We start from the raw sequence: 18,274 nt of genomic DNA on the forward strand, positions 1-18,274 counted from the left end.
GCATAACTGTGAAATATACATACCATAAAACTTTCTGGGTATACATATGAGTCATGAGAGGTTGAAAAAGTAGTCAAATTTCATCATTTCATGTGCCCACTTTAGCAGGCCTGGTCACATATGTATGTAATTGTTTTCAGTTTGTAAACTCTGTTGTAGCTTAAACTAATTGAAATGTTGATGTGTTGTATGTAACACGTTTTTAATAATAATTATATATACTTTACATAGTTATTTTTATATTGTTACTACAGGTGACAGTGAAGAAGCCATCAGAGAAAACAAAGCTTATGCCATGGCATTGGCAAAGGGAGAGGCTAATCCATCTAGTATATCCATATATGTTTTGGGGCAAGAAAAAGCTGGAAAATCTTGCCTGGTTTCCACCCTCTTAGGAGACAAGTTTGAAGAGCGCATAGCAACACGTGGTGCCGATGTGGATGTGTGCACTGTGTTTACTTCTAACTGGTCTCGTATTGAGAAGGCAAGGATTCCTAAAAAAATGCAGAAATTATTTCATACCAAGCTTAAGGTAACAGCTGAGATTAAAATCTCTGCTGAACATATTGAGCCACTGTCCACAGCCTCAAGCATGCAAGAGCTCCAGCAAAGCTTGCCCGAACTGCCTGCGGCAGTTAAAGCTGATCTGGAGCAAGCTAAGGCAGCAGTCCTAGTTGATGATGATGGCATTAATGCTATTATCTGGGACTTTGCTGGTCAGTCTGTATATCATGGGCTACACTCAATGTTCCTCAAAGAGGACAATGTAGCCATGGTGGTGTTTGATGCCTCTCAAAACCTACATGACCACACACAAGGTAGAAATGTTGTCAAAGATCCATACACAGAAAAATCTGTAAATCCGACTACAACTGGTGCTGAAACAGTTTCCTATTGGCTGAAAGCAATCCACTCCATTTGCCACAATGATGGCACCAAGCATGGCTCTAAATCTAAACTAGTGCCAGTAGTATTTCTTGTTGCTACTCATATAGATGCTCTAGGAGATGAGAAGGCCATTGAAGAAAGAAAGAAGCAAATTATTGATTGGCTGGTTCTGTTACTAAAGGGAAAACCGTATGCCCAGCATTTAGCCGGTATTGGGGATGGCCTCAGAAACGCATTGGAGAAGTATTGCTTTTTTATAAGCAATAAGGTTAGGAACCACAAGGAACTAAATCGTTTAAAGGCTGAATTGATGGAAGCCTCACAATATATTCTAGGTAAAAAGCACCCAGTTGTCTACCTGAATATTGAGAAAGAGCTCTATGCAACCGAACAGGCTGTAATCACTACCACTCAATTCCATACCATTGCAAACAATTGTGGCTTCTTCACAGCCATTGGTAGTGAGGAGTTCAAAGGTACATTGGCACACTTTCACAGTAAAGGCACCATCCTGCACTTTCCAAACACACAGTCATTGAGAGAAGTAGTGGTTCTCTCACCACAGTGGCTGGCAAAATTCTTTGCCTATGTTATTGTTGCGCACCCATATAAATTTGATGCTAGTCGCCATGATGCACAATATGAGCGACTAAGGAGCCATGGTATTTTGGTGGAGGATTTCATTTCTTGCATGGTACAAAAGTTTAATACAGATCAAAAAATTTTTGGCTTTCCATTGACCACAAAGCAAGCTATTGAATTTGTGGGGCTGTTTGGGTTTATTGCTGAAGTTGACAGTAGCACTTACTTTTTGGGAGAAAAATTGCAACCACCAAAACGAGAAGATAAAGTTTTTGTTGTGCCACCAATGTTGCCTTGGAATTTCCCTGAAGCTGGCACCAAGTTGCCTGCCGATAAGGATAAAAATGTTTGTGTTGTTTATTTCAACTTTCCAGACCACTTCATCCCCCTCATGGTATTCTACCAGATGCTTGCTGCCTGCATCAATAGAAATATCAAGCAAAGTGAAAATCTCTGCCTGTAAGTTTGCTCTGTAACCAGCATTTATATTATGTGTAAGATATTTAAGAATATATGACCCTGTATACTGTACCTATGTATGTTTACATTTCTATAAGTTATACATTAGAGAGTTATAGTGACAGTAGCTTGCTTATAATACAACATTTACACCACAAGTCAAGTTATGTCATACCCGAGCAATCTCAAAGTATACTTTAGTGCTGTACACCTACAAAAACTACACCTACTAAATTTTTAATTGCCTACAAATAATTGGCAATAACTGGTTAATTGGTTTGTGTGTATATTGGTAGACATAATATGTACTCAACAAACCTGCTGGAAGGTTTAGGGTGGTACCAAAGTGACCATCAACATCCTGTCTAGCAATAACAGTTATTACAATTACATATTTACACATGCTTTGAGGTTATGTTATGATGTCAACACTTGTCAGCAGGGTAATTTATGGTTTACCAAGTGGGTGGGCAATAACCAGTTTAAAGGTTTCTTCACCGCTTATTGGCTGACCTAGACAACACTTGTTAATAACCGGTTATTTGCACAGTGGTGTACAGCACTAGTATACTTTACTCCTGTTTCCAAATATTAGTGCTCATGAGCTTTACTGTAGTGTGTTATTCTTCCACAAGACAATTTACTGTAAACTCATATCACTAGACCTAGCTACGTACCTGTATGTCAAGTGATAATTTCATTGAAAGCTTTTAACACAGAAAATTTACTATTGAAACAATTATTCACAATAATAATAAGCAGTGTATGATTCTAGCATATTTGGCTTATATCCTATAAAATTATACATACTGTAATAAATGGCTAATGCATTATGTACACTTGTTTCATGATTTCTTCTTTATATTGCAGGCTGAGGAGACATATGATCAAGCTAGTCCTGGGTAGTGATCAATACTACTATGTTACTCTTTCTGATGAGAATGATAGTATACGATTAGCAATATCTCCTGATGAAGATGGGGTGGTCAGCATTGCAGGGCTGCAGAACAGATGGGATTTGATTGAGTTCTTTAGTGCCAAGCTGAGGGAAATCACAGCAACATTTATGCCAGCCTCTGCTCCTCCAGAATGTTACATTCCTTGCAGCTTATGTCCAGATCTCCATCTAAGATTGGATGAGATCAGAGCTAATAAATTGCCACTTCGTTGCTCCAGGGGAAAGTTGACCTCTGATTACTACAAGAGCCTGAGGCAATGCCCAGGTACATAGTATTGTACTAATATAGTTACAATTACACTTGTATAACTGTACTAATACAGTATACAGTGTAACTGTCATCATGATTGCATAGTTGTCATATACATAATGATGATGCTTGTGTAAAATTTTTGTGTGTGTGATGAAGTTATTACATCCAAATTGTTGTAAAATCTAGGTTGCAATTGTTTGAATTGAATTAACCTATGCTTTATTGACCTTGTAGATGGCAAATGACTGAATCATTCAATTGTGGTTGTAATATTCATTTGTCTTGTCTATACTGTATGTACAAATTAAGTGAATGTACTAACAGGGTTACTTTTTCATCATATTAGCTCAGTCAGGAATCAAGCTTGATCTCAGTACCAGTTCTGCAGCAATTGACTGTGGTAAGACCCTATAGCTCAGGCTTGTAGTAATAAGTATTACAATTGTATTATTGCATCTACAGTATATACCATACTACTTTAACATCCACATGTCAAAGCTATACTGTATAGCAAGTAATTTTTAAAGGGTTTTTATTTAGGATATTTTGAAGAGCCTCTTCTCTTTTAAAATGAATTCCCACAATTAAAAGTAACTAACTTGCCTTCACATGATCAAGCATCTTGCTTAGACTAGTAATCACTCATGTTTTAACTCAATGTTACTAATTTTAATGGCTAGCAGTATCATTACTGTACCGAAATATGCAGAAAACAGCTGATCCAGAACCACCATTGTTAGGAATTGACACCATCCTCTGCAATTCTAGGCTCCACAATGGTTGATTAGAATTTGTTCTATTCAAGACTCCCCCAGCCTTCTCTCCAATGCATAGGATGAAGATTATTCCATCAGTAAGTCTGCTGTCGGCGAGCAATGCCATATATATCTTTCATAACTTGTAAGCAAATTCCATTTATTAGATATTCAGCTTGACTTCAAAATATGCACTCTTCAAATTCTATAATCAGATTTTGCCACTTCTTGAAACTTTGCTTCGAAAATAATCCACTATACATTACATATAACACATGTATCATCCAATTATGTTTGTATACTATAATCACCTATTTACTTGTAATACTATTATGTAGTTGTTCATTGGCACATCAACCTATGTATTTGTATAATGCTTATAAAATTACACACATTCTCAGTAGGAGATAAAAGCACATCAATCTATGTATTGGTATAATATTACACACATTCTCTGTAGGTGATAAAAGCTTACCACCAAGTTTGCTAAACAAAGGTATAGAGCCACGTACCATAATTATGAATATGTGATAGTTGAACAGCATCATAATGTTGTGTTTGTAATGTATCATATATGTGCAACTTGCTGTGATAAAATGTGACTTGGTTGTGTATTTTGGTATATAGTGTTGTTTATACTGTTGGCTTACTACTGACTTGTACCACGCACACACAGTATACCACAAATAATTTCCCTGTCCAGACATATGAACAATTACATGTCCAGGAGAAAAGCCCGGAAACATATCTTGCAAGATTTGCCTTGCAAGGTATTTTTCCTGGTCCGTACAGTTCTTGCATGAAAATTGTAGGAATTTTAAAAACTTGCAAGAAATGTAATGTCCCTTTTGACTCTGAAAACCATGAAATTTTTTTTGTCCTGGTCATGTATGTAAAGTGTTATATGTCTGGACAGGGAAATTATTTGTGGTATAATATGTGTGCATTGGAAGAGTTTGTGGTTGCTCTATATTGTAGTTTGTGTGGGAGGATCAAAGTGTACAGTTCCATACAGTACCAATTAGGTGCAAAATTGTACTGTATGTACAGTTCTGCACATAATTGGGAAATACAGTGCACTTGGGCAAATACAACTAGTATTTTTAAAAACTGTTAATATAACAATGAAGTAGGGATTTATGTAATAAAAAGTAGTGAAAGAAGAGATGAATGATGATATTACAGCATAGCTCAGTGGGCTACTTTGGCATTGAGCAAATTATAGCTAATGTGCCAAAGTAGGGATTTTCCCATCAAGCTATGCTGCAATACCATCATTCATCTCTTGTTTCGCTACTTTTTATTGCACAGATCCTTACTTGATTTTTAAATTAACAATTTATAAAATACTAGTTTGTTTAGTTTTTGTTGTAGCACGGCTAGCTAGTTACAGCTTATTAAAGTACGTAATGTACCAAAATTGGAAACACATAGGCCGGTAGTAGCGTGCATAGCTTACCTTTGATCGTAGTATAGCAGTGGCACTCAGATCTATGACCTGTCTCAGTATGATGGTCTGCGTTCTATTCACCCTGGCTGGAAGTTGTTCAAATGAACAGGCCCTTTTAGTTGTCTGGAGCTTAGTCTCGACTAACAGAATGAAGTAATACAATTTCCACTCAAATACTATCCAATCACATGAATCACTTGCTGATCTCGCCATCTGGCACTGAGTGGCTGAATCAGTGTGTTCAGAGAAAGAAGAAGCCGTCAAGTATCAGTCCGTCTCAAATCTCTTCGTCGATTGCAGTCCAGGCATTGGCAAAAGTTGAAGTGACAACTCAGCAGCCTTAATGTTTCACATGCAACACTTGAAATTATAAACGCCCCGCTCTTTCAGCACCATAAGCACTTTCTGAAATAATTTTGTGGTGTCTACAGAAAAATGTTGATATGGAAAATTGTCGCTTTGGTATGGTCTCGATGCTTGAAGAAGAAGACAACCAACCTGATTGAAGATAAAAGGAAAGACAAGGCGCACAGGGTGTACACTTGTCGAATCCCAAAAGGCACATCCCACCGGTGAGTTTGTTGTTGTGGCGTAAAATGGTGACCATGCATGCGCTGCTTTGTTTGGGCTCTAGGCTTGTGACTGTGGTCAGGCAGTGAGTGAGTCAGTGAGACTAAAATTGGAGTTTTTGGCATTTTTTAAAATTTTACATCTGGCCACATGTAAGTATTTTGTTGTGTTTAATGCTGTTTTATGTACTATATGGACCAGTACTATTCCGTAAAGGTGATTTGCGCTGCGTAAAATGTCTGTGGGATGATTTTTAAAGGTGGAATTTTGGGCAGTGTGTGAAACATTCATTCATACTTTTGGCTAATTTGATGGTCTCCAAATGTAGGCATTAAGTGTGTCTCCAAAAGTAGAGTGTCTCATTTTAGCAAGTAGTTGTCTAAATCTTGTTTCCTTACTTTTTACTGATGGATCATTTCTCATTTCAACTGTAACATTTTTGAGCTTGTTTCCTTACCTTATGTAGCATGTATATTATATCAACCCCTACTTCCTTTTGTTTTTAAAATATATAGCTAGTTTGTTTACTTTTTTTGTCTAGCTAGCTAGCTATATTATACTCCTTTTGTTTTCCACATAGTATAAATATCACTTAAAGCAGCTATCTTTTAGACAAGGAAATTTTGACGTCAAAAATTTTTGACGGATTTGATGAATTGATTTAATTTGTTAAATTTAAATTCATCAAATGTTTATAAGCACCTTTATGAGTACAGGTTTTGTCTACAATTTCTTGATTTTTGTCAACATTTCAGTCATCAAATCTGCTGAAGTGTGAATTCGTCAAATTTTTCTTATGTCTTACATGAAAATTTCCTTGCGCATGCCTTCGTACGCAATAAGCGCCTCTAAAAATAATTATCATCTTGTCTTTTAAAGCTATTTCAGCAAGTGTTAAGGCTTCAGCTGCAATTCTAATGACCTAAATATTGATGATTTTACAGAAAAACATCACTGGAGAGTCCACCATAATAAGAGTGGAACCCTCGCTTTTAGAAGACTGGATCAATATACTCTAATAGAGCAGTCAGATCTAAATACTCTAATAGAGCAGTCGAAGTATTCTTCAGAGGAGCAGTGTAGCAAGCTTATAAATAAGGAGATATGGTTGGTGAAGGGTAGATATTGTCATTGTCAGCATGTAATGACCTTTTTCTTTTTCTTTTTTCTTTGGTTTTCAAGTTACAGTTTGGGTGAAGTTATGATTCAGTATGGAAACCTCCTTGCCCCTGGGGCCCCACTTTAGCTCTTTGCCCTGGGCCCTTTAATTTCTCTGGGTGGCCCTGATAGCTAGCTACCTCACAAAAAGCTAAACTGGTAATTAAGACTATATAAAACAACTACCCAGCATTAACAAATGCTAGAGACAACTCCTTGGGTACTACACCCGTTCACCCTCATCTTACGCACACATATTCACACTTCATTAAAATCATGTGTTTGGTTTGTGGCGTGTGCTGCAACTATTAAGTGCCACAACTATTAATTATCATCCGAGAAGAAGAGAGAAGTAGATGAATGATGAAAGCAAACAGCATGGTGCAGTGGAAAGAATGTAATCGGAACAACAGATTCGTGAATCCGCCATCATTACCTTGACTGTCTGAAATCTCTGGAGTCGTACACCTAGCGCTACCGGTTCTTACAGCAGGCAGGCTGGCAGACGAAATGTAGGTGAATTTTGAATTTTTAAAACTTATTGTACATTGAAACATTTGACTTTTCCCTTGGTTTACCCAAGGTACAGCATCAGTTAACAGTACTAATGCATTCCAGGTGGTTTTTTTTGGGTAAAACGTATTGCAAGGCCATTTTTAAAGCGTGAAAATCCATGAAACCATATGATTTCTTACTAACCCCTACTATACAGTACTATCGTATGGTATGATAATGTTCATGTGCACAAATTAGACAATTTTTATACAAAAAAGGTTGAGATACTCTATTAGAGCAGTTATTCACAAAATCATGAAAAAAAAAATTTTTTTGCATGAAATTTTATCATAAAAACATGCACAAAAGCAAAGTGAATTATAATAGCACGCACCTCACATATGCATAGATGTACTTTGATATCACTTTATACCAGTCAATCTGCATCACTTGGATGCACCTACACAGGGCAAAAAGTTGACTTTAAAATCTGCTATGTTGTAGCCTTGGGAGAAATTTAAACTCAAGCCTTGTACATAAGAAACAGCCCAATAAAGCAGTAGACCTGAGGCTAAATTTTCAACTAAAGTAATAATTTATATCCTGGCATAGCATGTAGCACACCACCAAAGCATCTAGCAGTATTTATAAGTAGCTTATGTGTTTGAGAAACAAAAAGTATCAAGGCTAATTCTTTCACAGTAAGTCGCATCATCAATAGCAGTTAGAGCTAATGTTTAATTAATAGCAGTTAGAATTGTGACCGCCTATATACCTATAAATACAAAAAGGTCTAGTATAGTAATAGTAATGTGAGTGTCAATATGGCTTCATAGAAAGGGTTTTTTAATCGTTGTATATTTATTGAAAAGTCAGCCTTGCTGGTACAACCAGCTGTATATACTGATTTTACATGTACATCTGATGTCATCTTACATAACAACCCAGCATGCATGTCTACACTGTTATTAGTGCCATTGTTTGTGTATTGTTTCATAGCACCTATTATACCAAAAATGATACGTTATCTGAAAGCATTGAACAAGTGGGAAGAGTTCGGCTTATTACTGCTACCAGAAGATGATGCAAATGATTTGGTTGAGGTAAATAATTGCTATATTCAAATAATGTGTCTAGATGACTTTCTTGACACACTGTACATCAATTAGTCCAGAACTTCAGCATATTAAAATAAATGTGCAAAACAGTATGTAACTTTACAACAATGTATTTTGTCCTTGGTTAGGTGCAAGAACCCTATATAATCCATTAAAATGAAGTTTCCTGTATCCCACAAGTCAAAGAGACCAACAGCTATCAGGTTTTAAATACATTTCTAACCTAAATATAGCAAGATACAAGTAGGATGAGCCCATAGTGCTTTTAGTATGGTCTGTAAAGCTTCCAATAGGTTGCTACCAAAATTTTCTACTGACTGTTCTGACTGACTGATCCCTTCAGACGAGCACACCTCTGTACAAAGGCTATGGGTTGGGCTTGACTTTTTCACTGTTCGATGTAGCTACAGTGGCATACCACAGTACATACCTCCTTTGTGTCCTTACTGACAACATAAGGTATCATGCAATTGGCAGTAGTGCTGTATGATGGCTTCCCTACATTGTAACAGAAATGTCTGAGTTTCCGATGTAACTGGATTGATTGCACAGGCCCTTCTCATATTATTCTTCATTTCTAACACCATGTAACATAGCTGAAAATGAAGCATAATAACTACTTCACTATCTTAGTAATATTGATAGCTGGGGTATACATTCAGCCAAAGCAATAATCTTGGTGCCATTCTTTCTTCTAATGCTATATGTGGGAGTTCACCAGTCATACTAATGTTGCAAAATATAGCAAAATTAGGAATTTTAAAAAGACAATACATCGCGAATTTGTTTTTATTACAAAGCTATTCAAGATTGCAGGGGCGAATCCAGGAGCTGGCAAGGGGAGAGGCACAAACAAGTTCAGATCCACACCATTAAAAAGGAACTGAGTATAGTTGATGTCTAATTATAGCAGCAAATCATCACCTCTCAGTAGTACTCACTGTATGAGTTTAGGCCAATGCAGAAGGTTGTGAAGTCTTAAAAGCAGTTTAAAAAGCTATTACAGACTTAAGCACCAGCCAAATTATTTTTAGAGACACTTTCTACAACAAAGGTGCTGGACGAGTTTGGCTTTGCAGTAAATGGAGGAGATATGTCTGCCTTTCAAACTAAAAGTATTTAATATGTCAGTAATATTTGAGCAATAAACTGATTTTGGCTTTACTGTCATATCAAAGTGATATAGCTCTTCTTCTAAAAGGAAATGGTATATAGAAGGGGGGAATTTGCCCTGAATGCTCAATGCTGGATCCGCCATTGGATTGCATTAGCATGTGATTATTTTGTGCACAATAAAATCTTGTGTATTAAAAACCATCCACAAATTTTATTATATGGCTGTAAAAGGAATAAACAAGCAGCTGGGGAGTAATTGGCACTACACCACAACTTGTGTTCATGTGCGTATCACTATCAGACAGCAATGTTTTTATTGTATAAAACAAAGCACTTTATCTCAAACAGGATAACCACACATCCTACTATAATGTATCGCCTTTGTTACAATGTTAGACAGCCCAGAGGCCTTTCTATGCTGGCTCACCTGGCTCACAATTGCGTATAAGGACAAAAAACTCCATTTAGTGGCACAAATTAATGTTTCTTGATGACATGAGCTTCACATATAAACAATTTGTGATACGTAGCCCTTAAAGTTCAAGAAGTGATCAAAATTGTCAATGCAAAAGTTAATAATTGCTTTTGCCTTTCTCAAAGCTTTGGGTGCAACATAAATAAATGTGGTACTTCAAACAATGCCATGAGTGATGAATATTGAACTTGTCATGTTCCACCTGTTTTTAAACCATGGATAGGAATCATCTTGTATCACAAAGTGCACGAAATGCCCATTTTTTTTGTGCTATGCCGCTCTACTATGAAAGAGAGTCTTAGCCAGGGACTTTTCTGGAGAAGGTCACCCAGCTAGCATTAATCAACACTTGGAATGCAATCACCTATTTACTTCAAATGTAAAATGAGTAGTTCATTTTACCAACACATTTAATTTGAAACTGTGCAAAATGATGCCTCAGGGAGATAAAGACAAAAACAATGAATTTTCAATACAAAAATGGCTGTAAAAGTCACCAAAGGCAAATATGCGATGGCTCTATATCCAAAAAATTATGTCACAAGGAGTACAACTTATATGGAAAGTTTCATAATTGTATCAAAAATTGCACAATATCGTACTATGCCACTCTACTATCAGGTTAATTCATACATTTATAATTGTTGAATGGCTTCATAAAATTTGCAGTAATATGGTAAAAGGAATGCTATAATGCATATGGATTATCTGTTTGAACTGTGCTGTATTGGATTAAAGGCAAAATGTACCATGAAACCACCTAACTTCAAAGGAGAATTTCAGGGTACATATCTCATAAACCCTGGCTTGCCATGGTACATTTACAATGTACCATGGCCTTGATATCTGGTTAGGTAACGTTGTTTGTTTTTATAAGAATACTGGCAGTATTCAATTGTGGGAGTTTATTATTACTCACGTGATGAAAACCATGAACCCAATTTTGCATTCTATAGTATTCAGACGGAGGCAATTCGACACCCTTACCGCCCTATGAGTTGACAAACAGAAGTTCAAGGTGTGAACTAGTGTCATGGTTAATTTACAATCGTGTGTCCGCATGTTTGATTACGTACCATGCCCACTTTTCGCATATCATGAGGTAACCACTCTACATCGAAGCTTGCCCCTCTGGATGTTTAGAAAACGTTGTAAACAGATGCAGCAACTTTGAAACACTTGTTAAATCACAAAATTGAGTGTTTCCGTGATATTCATAGGATTTGCCCATTTTTGTTAACAAATGTAACTGCAACATTACTTGTTGATGACCCATAATCGAATTTTACAAGACTGTCTATATAATAAATTCAGTGGGTTGTCTTGTATTGGCTTAGGTGGTTAGTCGCCCACCACAGTAGGCTATTAGCCTATATGGTACATATCAGTTGTATCACGTGCCCTCATAATTTGCCTGATATGTACACTCACGCTCTTGGGCCTAACGGCCCTCGAGCTTGGGTGTACATATCAGGCAAATCACTTGGGTGCATAATACAACTATACATACAGCACAGGGTTTAGCAAATACAGTACAGCTGATACAAATACAGTACACCTGCAGCTCTGAAGTGTGCAGCCAGGTGTACAATATGGAAAAAGTACACTACTTCACCTTGATGTTTTCATCCATTGTACAAAAAGATGCAGAAATGAAACAAAAAGATATCCATATATATTTTCCATGAAGTGACAAATCTGTTGGTATAGTAGTTATAAAAATTTGTATGTTATGTATTTAGTTAGGAAGATTTGTGCACAAATGTTGGTGACTCATGAGCTTTATGTACTAGCATGTGAGTTGGTAGAACTTCATCTAGTAAGCATTTTTAGGAGGGATAGTTCACAGTTACTTTTCGTATGCCATCTGTGTATCCCAAGCTGACTTACATTATAAGCAGCCCAAGATATTTTGCTACATTGATTGGGAGTTCCAACAGTGTCGTTTTTATCTGGAGGACTAATCAATGCTGTTTTGTGGACACAAGTTTCACTTCTAAGTTAGCATGTGGAAAAGTGATACACTCCTGTACCATGAAAGTATCTTTGGTTGTATTGATTTTGTAACGATTGTTGACAGTTGCTGCTGTGATGAACAATCCTTCTCTTACATTCATAGGGCACACCACATTTTCTGAATGGTTTTGCTTACACACACAGCTATTTAATATTATATTGCCATTATGAAATGGACAGTTCTATGTATTTCCAATACTGACTGTATCAGGTCATACTTCCATGTTCTCTTGCATCCATCAACAACTCCACATAAATTGAAAAAGGAGTTTTACCACTACTGGAATATTTTGTTGTGAAAATGTGATAAAGTGGGTTGTGAAATGTAAGTTTTCACAACCTGGGTACTGAAAATCAAATGAAAATGTATGTTATTAAATAAAATGATCCTGAATCAGTTTTGTTCAGTAGTTCATGAAATTGGTATGAAAGCCCAATGAAAAAATCCACATGTTTTAATCACTACTGAAAACCCGATGAAATTTTTTCACAAGTGCTTCATAGAATTTTAAGTACCAATTTCATGACTGATTCACAACAATGAAAAATAATTCAGGTTCATTTCATCACAATGTAATTAATGACACCAATTTTCATTAGCTTTGTGAAAATTTTAAATTTCATGTCCCACTTCATTACAGTAAAAATGTAATTCCAGTAGTGTATGTGCTCTGCTTTGATACATACTTGTACTCTCTGCTTGTCAGCAATGATAGTATTATTACAACAACTTGCTACATATATATTAAGTTGACTTGTGATATACTCCTAGACTTGATGTTGGAGCCATTGTGAATCATATCCACTAGTACCAGTCAAGAAGCTGTGGGAGCTTTTTTGTCAATCTTAGGCATCATTATCTAAGTCCAACTCACACACTTTACACAAAGCTAGATCTGATCATTATTCAAAGAAAGGGGTTTCCTTGTTGGTTTCAAGCTTTAGAGATTGTGCTAAAATGCAATTTTTGAGAGATAACAAGAACATTATGTTGTACACCAAATTAGAAAATTTTACAAGATCTACATAAGGCTTTAGTCATACCAGCGCTCTTTCTTGTTTCATCAATATGTGTCACCAACTCTGCCAAGGTGATTCCATGAAAAAATTTGTTACTTTTATCACAATTTTCTATAGTTTCTAATGCCAGCTGCCCTGTATAGTGATACCAAACAATTTGGATTATGTTTAGCTTCCAATATAATCATGTCTCCAGTACTCAACTTATACTGTAGCTAAAAGATATTCATCTTGAAGACCATATGCACACTTTCGCACATGGTAGTTTAGGTACAATGTTGCAGCTTCACAGAGCGTGATTTAACTTCAGACAAAAAAGAAGCAAATATATTTTGGTAGCTTTTGCAATATATTATGGTGCGTATCTCATGCTCGGGCTCATCTACTGAAGAACATTTTCTTTTTACTGTTCACTCTAACTTGAATTATTATTTGGGTCACAAGACTAATTATTTATTAGTATAGCTTCCATCACAGGCATAGCCAGAATCCAGGCCAGGGCATTAATAATTGTATACACTAAGATTGAGATACTCTAATAGAGTAGTCAAGATCAAGATACTCTAATAAAGCAGTCACAGTATTCAGAGAACAGAGAAGCAGTGTAGCAAGCTATGTAGTTATAAATAAGGAGATACAGTTGGTGGAGGGAAGCCAGGTAATTTATCTTTCTATGGTCTTGCTGTACAGCTAGGCCCTGGCATCCACAAGTCTGGCTATACCCCTGGCTTCCATTATACACTTTTAGTAGGGAATTAGTAAAACGTGGAATACGGAATAACGGAATTGCGGAATAACGAAATAAGCAAAACTTATCTTTTGCAGATTGTACAAATAGTTATATGCTCTATAGCAATCATACTTTATTTACACCTTGCAACAGATCTGCATGGCACGCCACGGCGATGGATAAACCGCAGCTGGGTGAGCATTAAATGGGATGAGCACACAACCAATCACTCTAGAACGATCTACCTTCGCTAAACTTACTTATCTATACTCCTTAGTTGATATAGCTACAAAACGCCAAGACCTAGTTATATTCTTAGGTTAAACTAGCTGCCCTTCATGTGCATACGACCGAATTTATTAGAGTCACACTAGGGTTCAGTAGTAAAGTCCAGTGGTTGTGTGTCTTTAAATGGATTTCAAAACTCTTCAAGTAAGTTTAGCGAAGGTAGATCGTTCTAGGGTGTATGGTTGTGTGCCTGTCCCATTTAATGCTTGCCAGCTGCTGTTCTATCCATCGCCATGGTGTGTCATGCAGAGCTGTTACAAGGTAAATAAAGTATAATTACTATAGAGCATATAACTATTTGTACAATCTGCAAAAGATAAGTTTTGCTTATTTCGTTATTCCATATTCCGCATTTTACTAATTCCCCTTTTAGTATACTATTGACATTAAACATTAAAAGTAGTTATATGGCTGCTACAATTGGTAGAAAATATTTGTCTTGATATGATGAATACCACATCTTAAGTCTGAAAATTGGTCATACAGAATAATAAAACTTGGCCATGACTTTTGATCAGAACAAGATACAGACTTGATTCAACTATTCTAAGTAGTGTGCCCTTCTAAATGTCAATAATTAATTAATGCAAAAGGTCACAAAAGGTTATTTTGCTAACAAACATAATGGGTGGGTAAAGCAATGAGAAAGATGTTGGCATAATAGGTGCAATTTTTGTGAAGTGGACAGAGACATTGCACAAAAGATCAAGATACTCTAATAGAACAGTCACACACGAAAAATATCAATATCAATAGCTAATTGTTATGGGAAAATCAAGTGGCAATCAAGATACAACAGTCACATATGCTCTGTTCCTGTGAGAATAGTGCATGTGGGCCCAAACTACATCCCATCACATTATGGGTTATATCTCAGTTACTGGGATGGAAGATCTACATTCTGTAACTTGCATTATACAGTCAACTAAAAGTTTAATAAGTGCTGAAAATTGCGTGGCCATAGCTCAACTGACTAAAGCATCATATAGCACTGGAACATTTGAAAAAGGTAGTCAAATTGTGTGTGCCTACATGCCCTATTATAGCAGGCCTACAGTCACATATGTTAAGCAATATATAGCTACTATTGTATAATTATGGTAAGCACAAGTGCAGATCAAGATGCTCTAATAGAACAGTCACTGTAAAGTGAAATAGTGACTTTGCACTTAGAAATGGTCAATTAGCGAGGTTTAATGCTTAAACAAAATATAGAGCATAATAGGTGGAAAAACACAAAATAGACTAAGTGATTGAAATTTCACCATCCTAGATACCAACTTTCATGCTAGCTAATAATGTATGTAAAAATATGTCAGTTTTGTTTCCAAATTTGCCAAAAAAAACACTGAAGCAATTAAATGTTAGTTTTGTAGCATGCATTTTTAACCCAATCTATTTCAATATGATATGATTATCTCAAAAATGAGTTGAAGAGAATTATACAAACTAGTCATGCTGTTTTTTGCTTATAGTTAGGTTGCTTAAAGCCAAATTTAACACTAATGTGGACACAAGTGACAAAAGCACCAAACTTTCTCCACATATGTAGTACAACCTTAACTTCAATTTTTGATAGGATCCATCTTATTCTAAAGAAGGCCTTTCCATAAAAGCATTTATAGTTATGTAACTAAAGAATTTTTTTAAATCGGTAAGCCATATAAGTGTTATTTTACTCTATTCCATGCAAGAGAACATTATGCAGGGTTGAACATTAAACCAAGACCCAATAAACAGTAATATTACTCTCACAAGCTTTATTCAATGCAGACAAGTAATTTTTCATTCATATTATAGCTTACAGCTTTTATGATACACAAACTGTAGCTATAGAGGAATTTCTCTATAGTCGCTCGCTATGGAAATGAATATACATTGCAATATTTGCAGTAATTAGTTTGTGATATATAAATGAAATATCTCTTACATATGCTGTAGTCATTCAGATGTCACAGGATGCATCTTACAGAATTCATTGTGAAGTAGCTATAGCTTGATAACTTACCAGCTTATACTATACCAGCTCTTGTTGTTTAGTATGAAAACATGTTTTATTGCTGCATGCATAACAAAAGTGTTTATGCTGAAATCACATGCATTACCACAACAGTAAGGTTCTTCATACCATTAATCCCAGCTGTATGCCATGTACAGTTGTATACCATGTAAGTTAAAATTCCTTTACTCAAGTCTCAAGCTGAATTAATGTGTATTTGTAGTAGTGGATGTAATGTATAGGATTTCACCAGGGTTTGTGAGAGCAAAGTGTGGTTTAAGTACAGTATATAACCATGGGATGCAGTCACCATGGATTTTTTTTATAAATTTCCAGACAGCTTTTATTAAGCAATAGTAGAGTATAAATGACTAACTACATATACGTAAATATAATTGCCTTGCTTCCAGAACCTGACTGGACAGGTACGGTATCTCCACAGTACATATATATCAAATGCTATAGTTGTAAAGATGCTTCAGACATATGATGCAATCTGATGGAGTATTGCAATCTAATTCTAGCAGTGAAAAATAACTTTTAGTATTGCATGTTTACATTCACCATTACCGTGAAACTTAGTAGCCAAAGATTACACATAGATAGTTGTGGCATACTAGGTTAGGTTTTAAAGAACACAGAATTGCAATATTTCATTGATCAGGTAATCAAAAGTGTAGAATTTCTACTACAATATGTTTGGCACAATTGGGATAGCTGTGCTGAAATCACATGCAAAGAACAGTTCAATTGCATCTAGCACAGTGGTCTCGTGGTAATTTTATCACTGTGTAGCAGAACTTTTTAGATGTTGACTGTTCTAGCAGTATTATTCTTACAAATTCCCACATTCAACAAATCAGTCCTGCAAATATAAGTTTGCACTGATTAGTTTTCAGAAGAGCTTAGTTCTTTTCCTTGCTATTTTTATCTTTCTGTTATGATATGAATCATAAGCAAACATGTACTCTACTAGCTTTTCCTATAGCAAGTACATGGTTAAATTTCTGAGGGAGTAAACACTCCTAGATCTGGGCCCTTAGGCTGGAAATTGTACACTTCAGAGCAAGCTACTCTAAATATTCTATCTGTCAAAATACGTACATATGTACATGCTTGAGGAGAGTGCATATGAATTACTCTGTGGGGCACTACACAGCCTAGGGATACTTGTGGTGGTGGTCTGGTGGATTATTGCATGCTTTAAGTGGTTATGGTTTAAGTGCATGTAAAAAGCAGAGTGGAGATGTACTTATCTTTGTATTACAGGAGGCAACAGTACTGTCCGACTGCTCTAATAGAGTAATTGCAAATAAAACACAAAAACATAGACATGTGTTGATAAATATTTAAATTTAATGACATAATTTATAATTTAATGACATAAGTTAGAATTTAATGTCACTTAAAATACTCTAGATTATTCTAAAGTTTCAAATTACTATTTAAAACACCAAAAGTGCAAAAAGACGTATTTCCGAGCCTTGAATGGCTTCCCAACAGGCATGCCTGAGGTGGATCCTATCAAAATTTTTAATTTAATGTGGTAAGGAATTCACAGAAAAACATTGGTGCTTTTGTCAGTTGTGTCCACATTTTTTTGCTAAGCCACCTAACTATTAGCAGGTCACGTATAGTATATGCAACTTCTGTCTTTCATAATTATCATTACATAAGAATATTAATGTGAAAAAACCTACCAGCTTATGGCCAACTTTAGGATACATAAAAGCAACAGAAATAATAGCTATATCTAATGTAAAAACAGCATTATTAAAATTGCTTAGCATCATTGCAGCCATTATTAGTCGTCACCTTTAATATTATAACTTTTCACTGTACAAGGTATTTAATGGCAGCATAATCAACAGTACACAGTACAATAGTACTGTATGGTAGGGACCAAATGGCCCATGAAAAAACACCACCCAAAATTTTGTATTG

General features: G+C 35.9%; 2 protein-coding genes across 6 annotated transcripts in view; one reads left to right on the forward strand and one right to left on the reverse strand.

The window, feature by feature from the left end:
- LOC136246766 (uncharacterized) overlaps positions 1–18,274 on the reverse strand; it is a 306,647-nt gene that overhangs the window by 190,068 nt on the left and 98,305 nt on the right. The window lies entirely within an intron of this gene.
- Positions 1–18,274, forward strand: part of LOC136246762 (uncharacterized) — a 50,657-nt gene that overhangs the window by 31,007 nt on the left and 1,376 nt on the right. Inside the window, exons 4-8 of the mRNA XM_066038329.1 lie at positions 255–1,929; positions 2,800–3,152; positions 3,487–3,540; positions 4,356–4,391; positions 8,568–8,671. Coding sequence (XP_065894401.1) covers positions 255–1,929; positions 2,800–3,152; positions 3,487–3,540; positions 4,356–4,391; positions 8,568–8,671 — 2,222 coding nt within the window. The remainder of the gene's footprint in view (positions 1–254; positions 1,930–2,799; positions 3,153–3,486; positions 3,541–4,355; positions 4,392–8,567; positions 8,672–18,274) is intronic.

The sequence above is a fragment of the Dysidea avara genome, chromosome 2, assembly GCF_963678975.1.
Source record: "Dysidea avara chromosome 2, odDysAvar1.4, whole genome shotgun sequence".
Lineage (NCBI taxonomy): Eukaryota > Metazoa > Porifera > Demospongiae > Dictyoceratida > Dysideidae > Dysidea > Dysidea avara.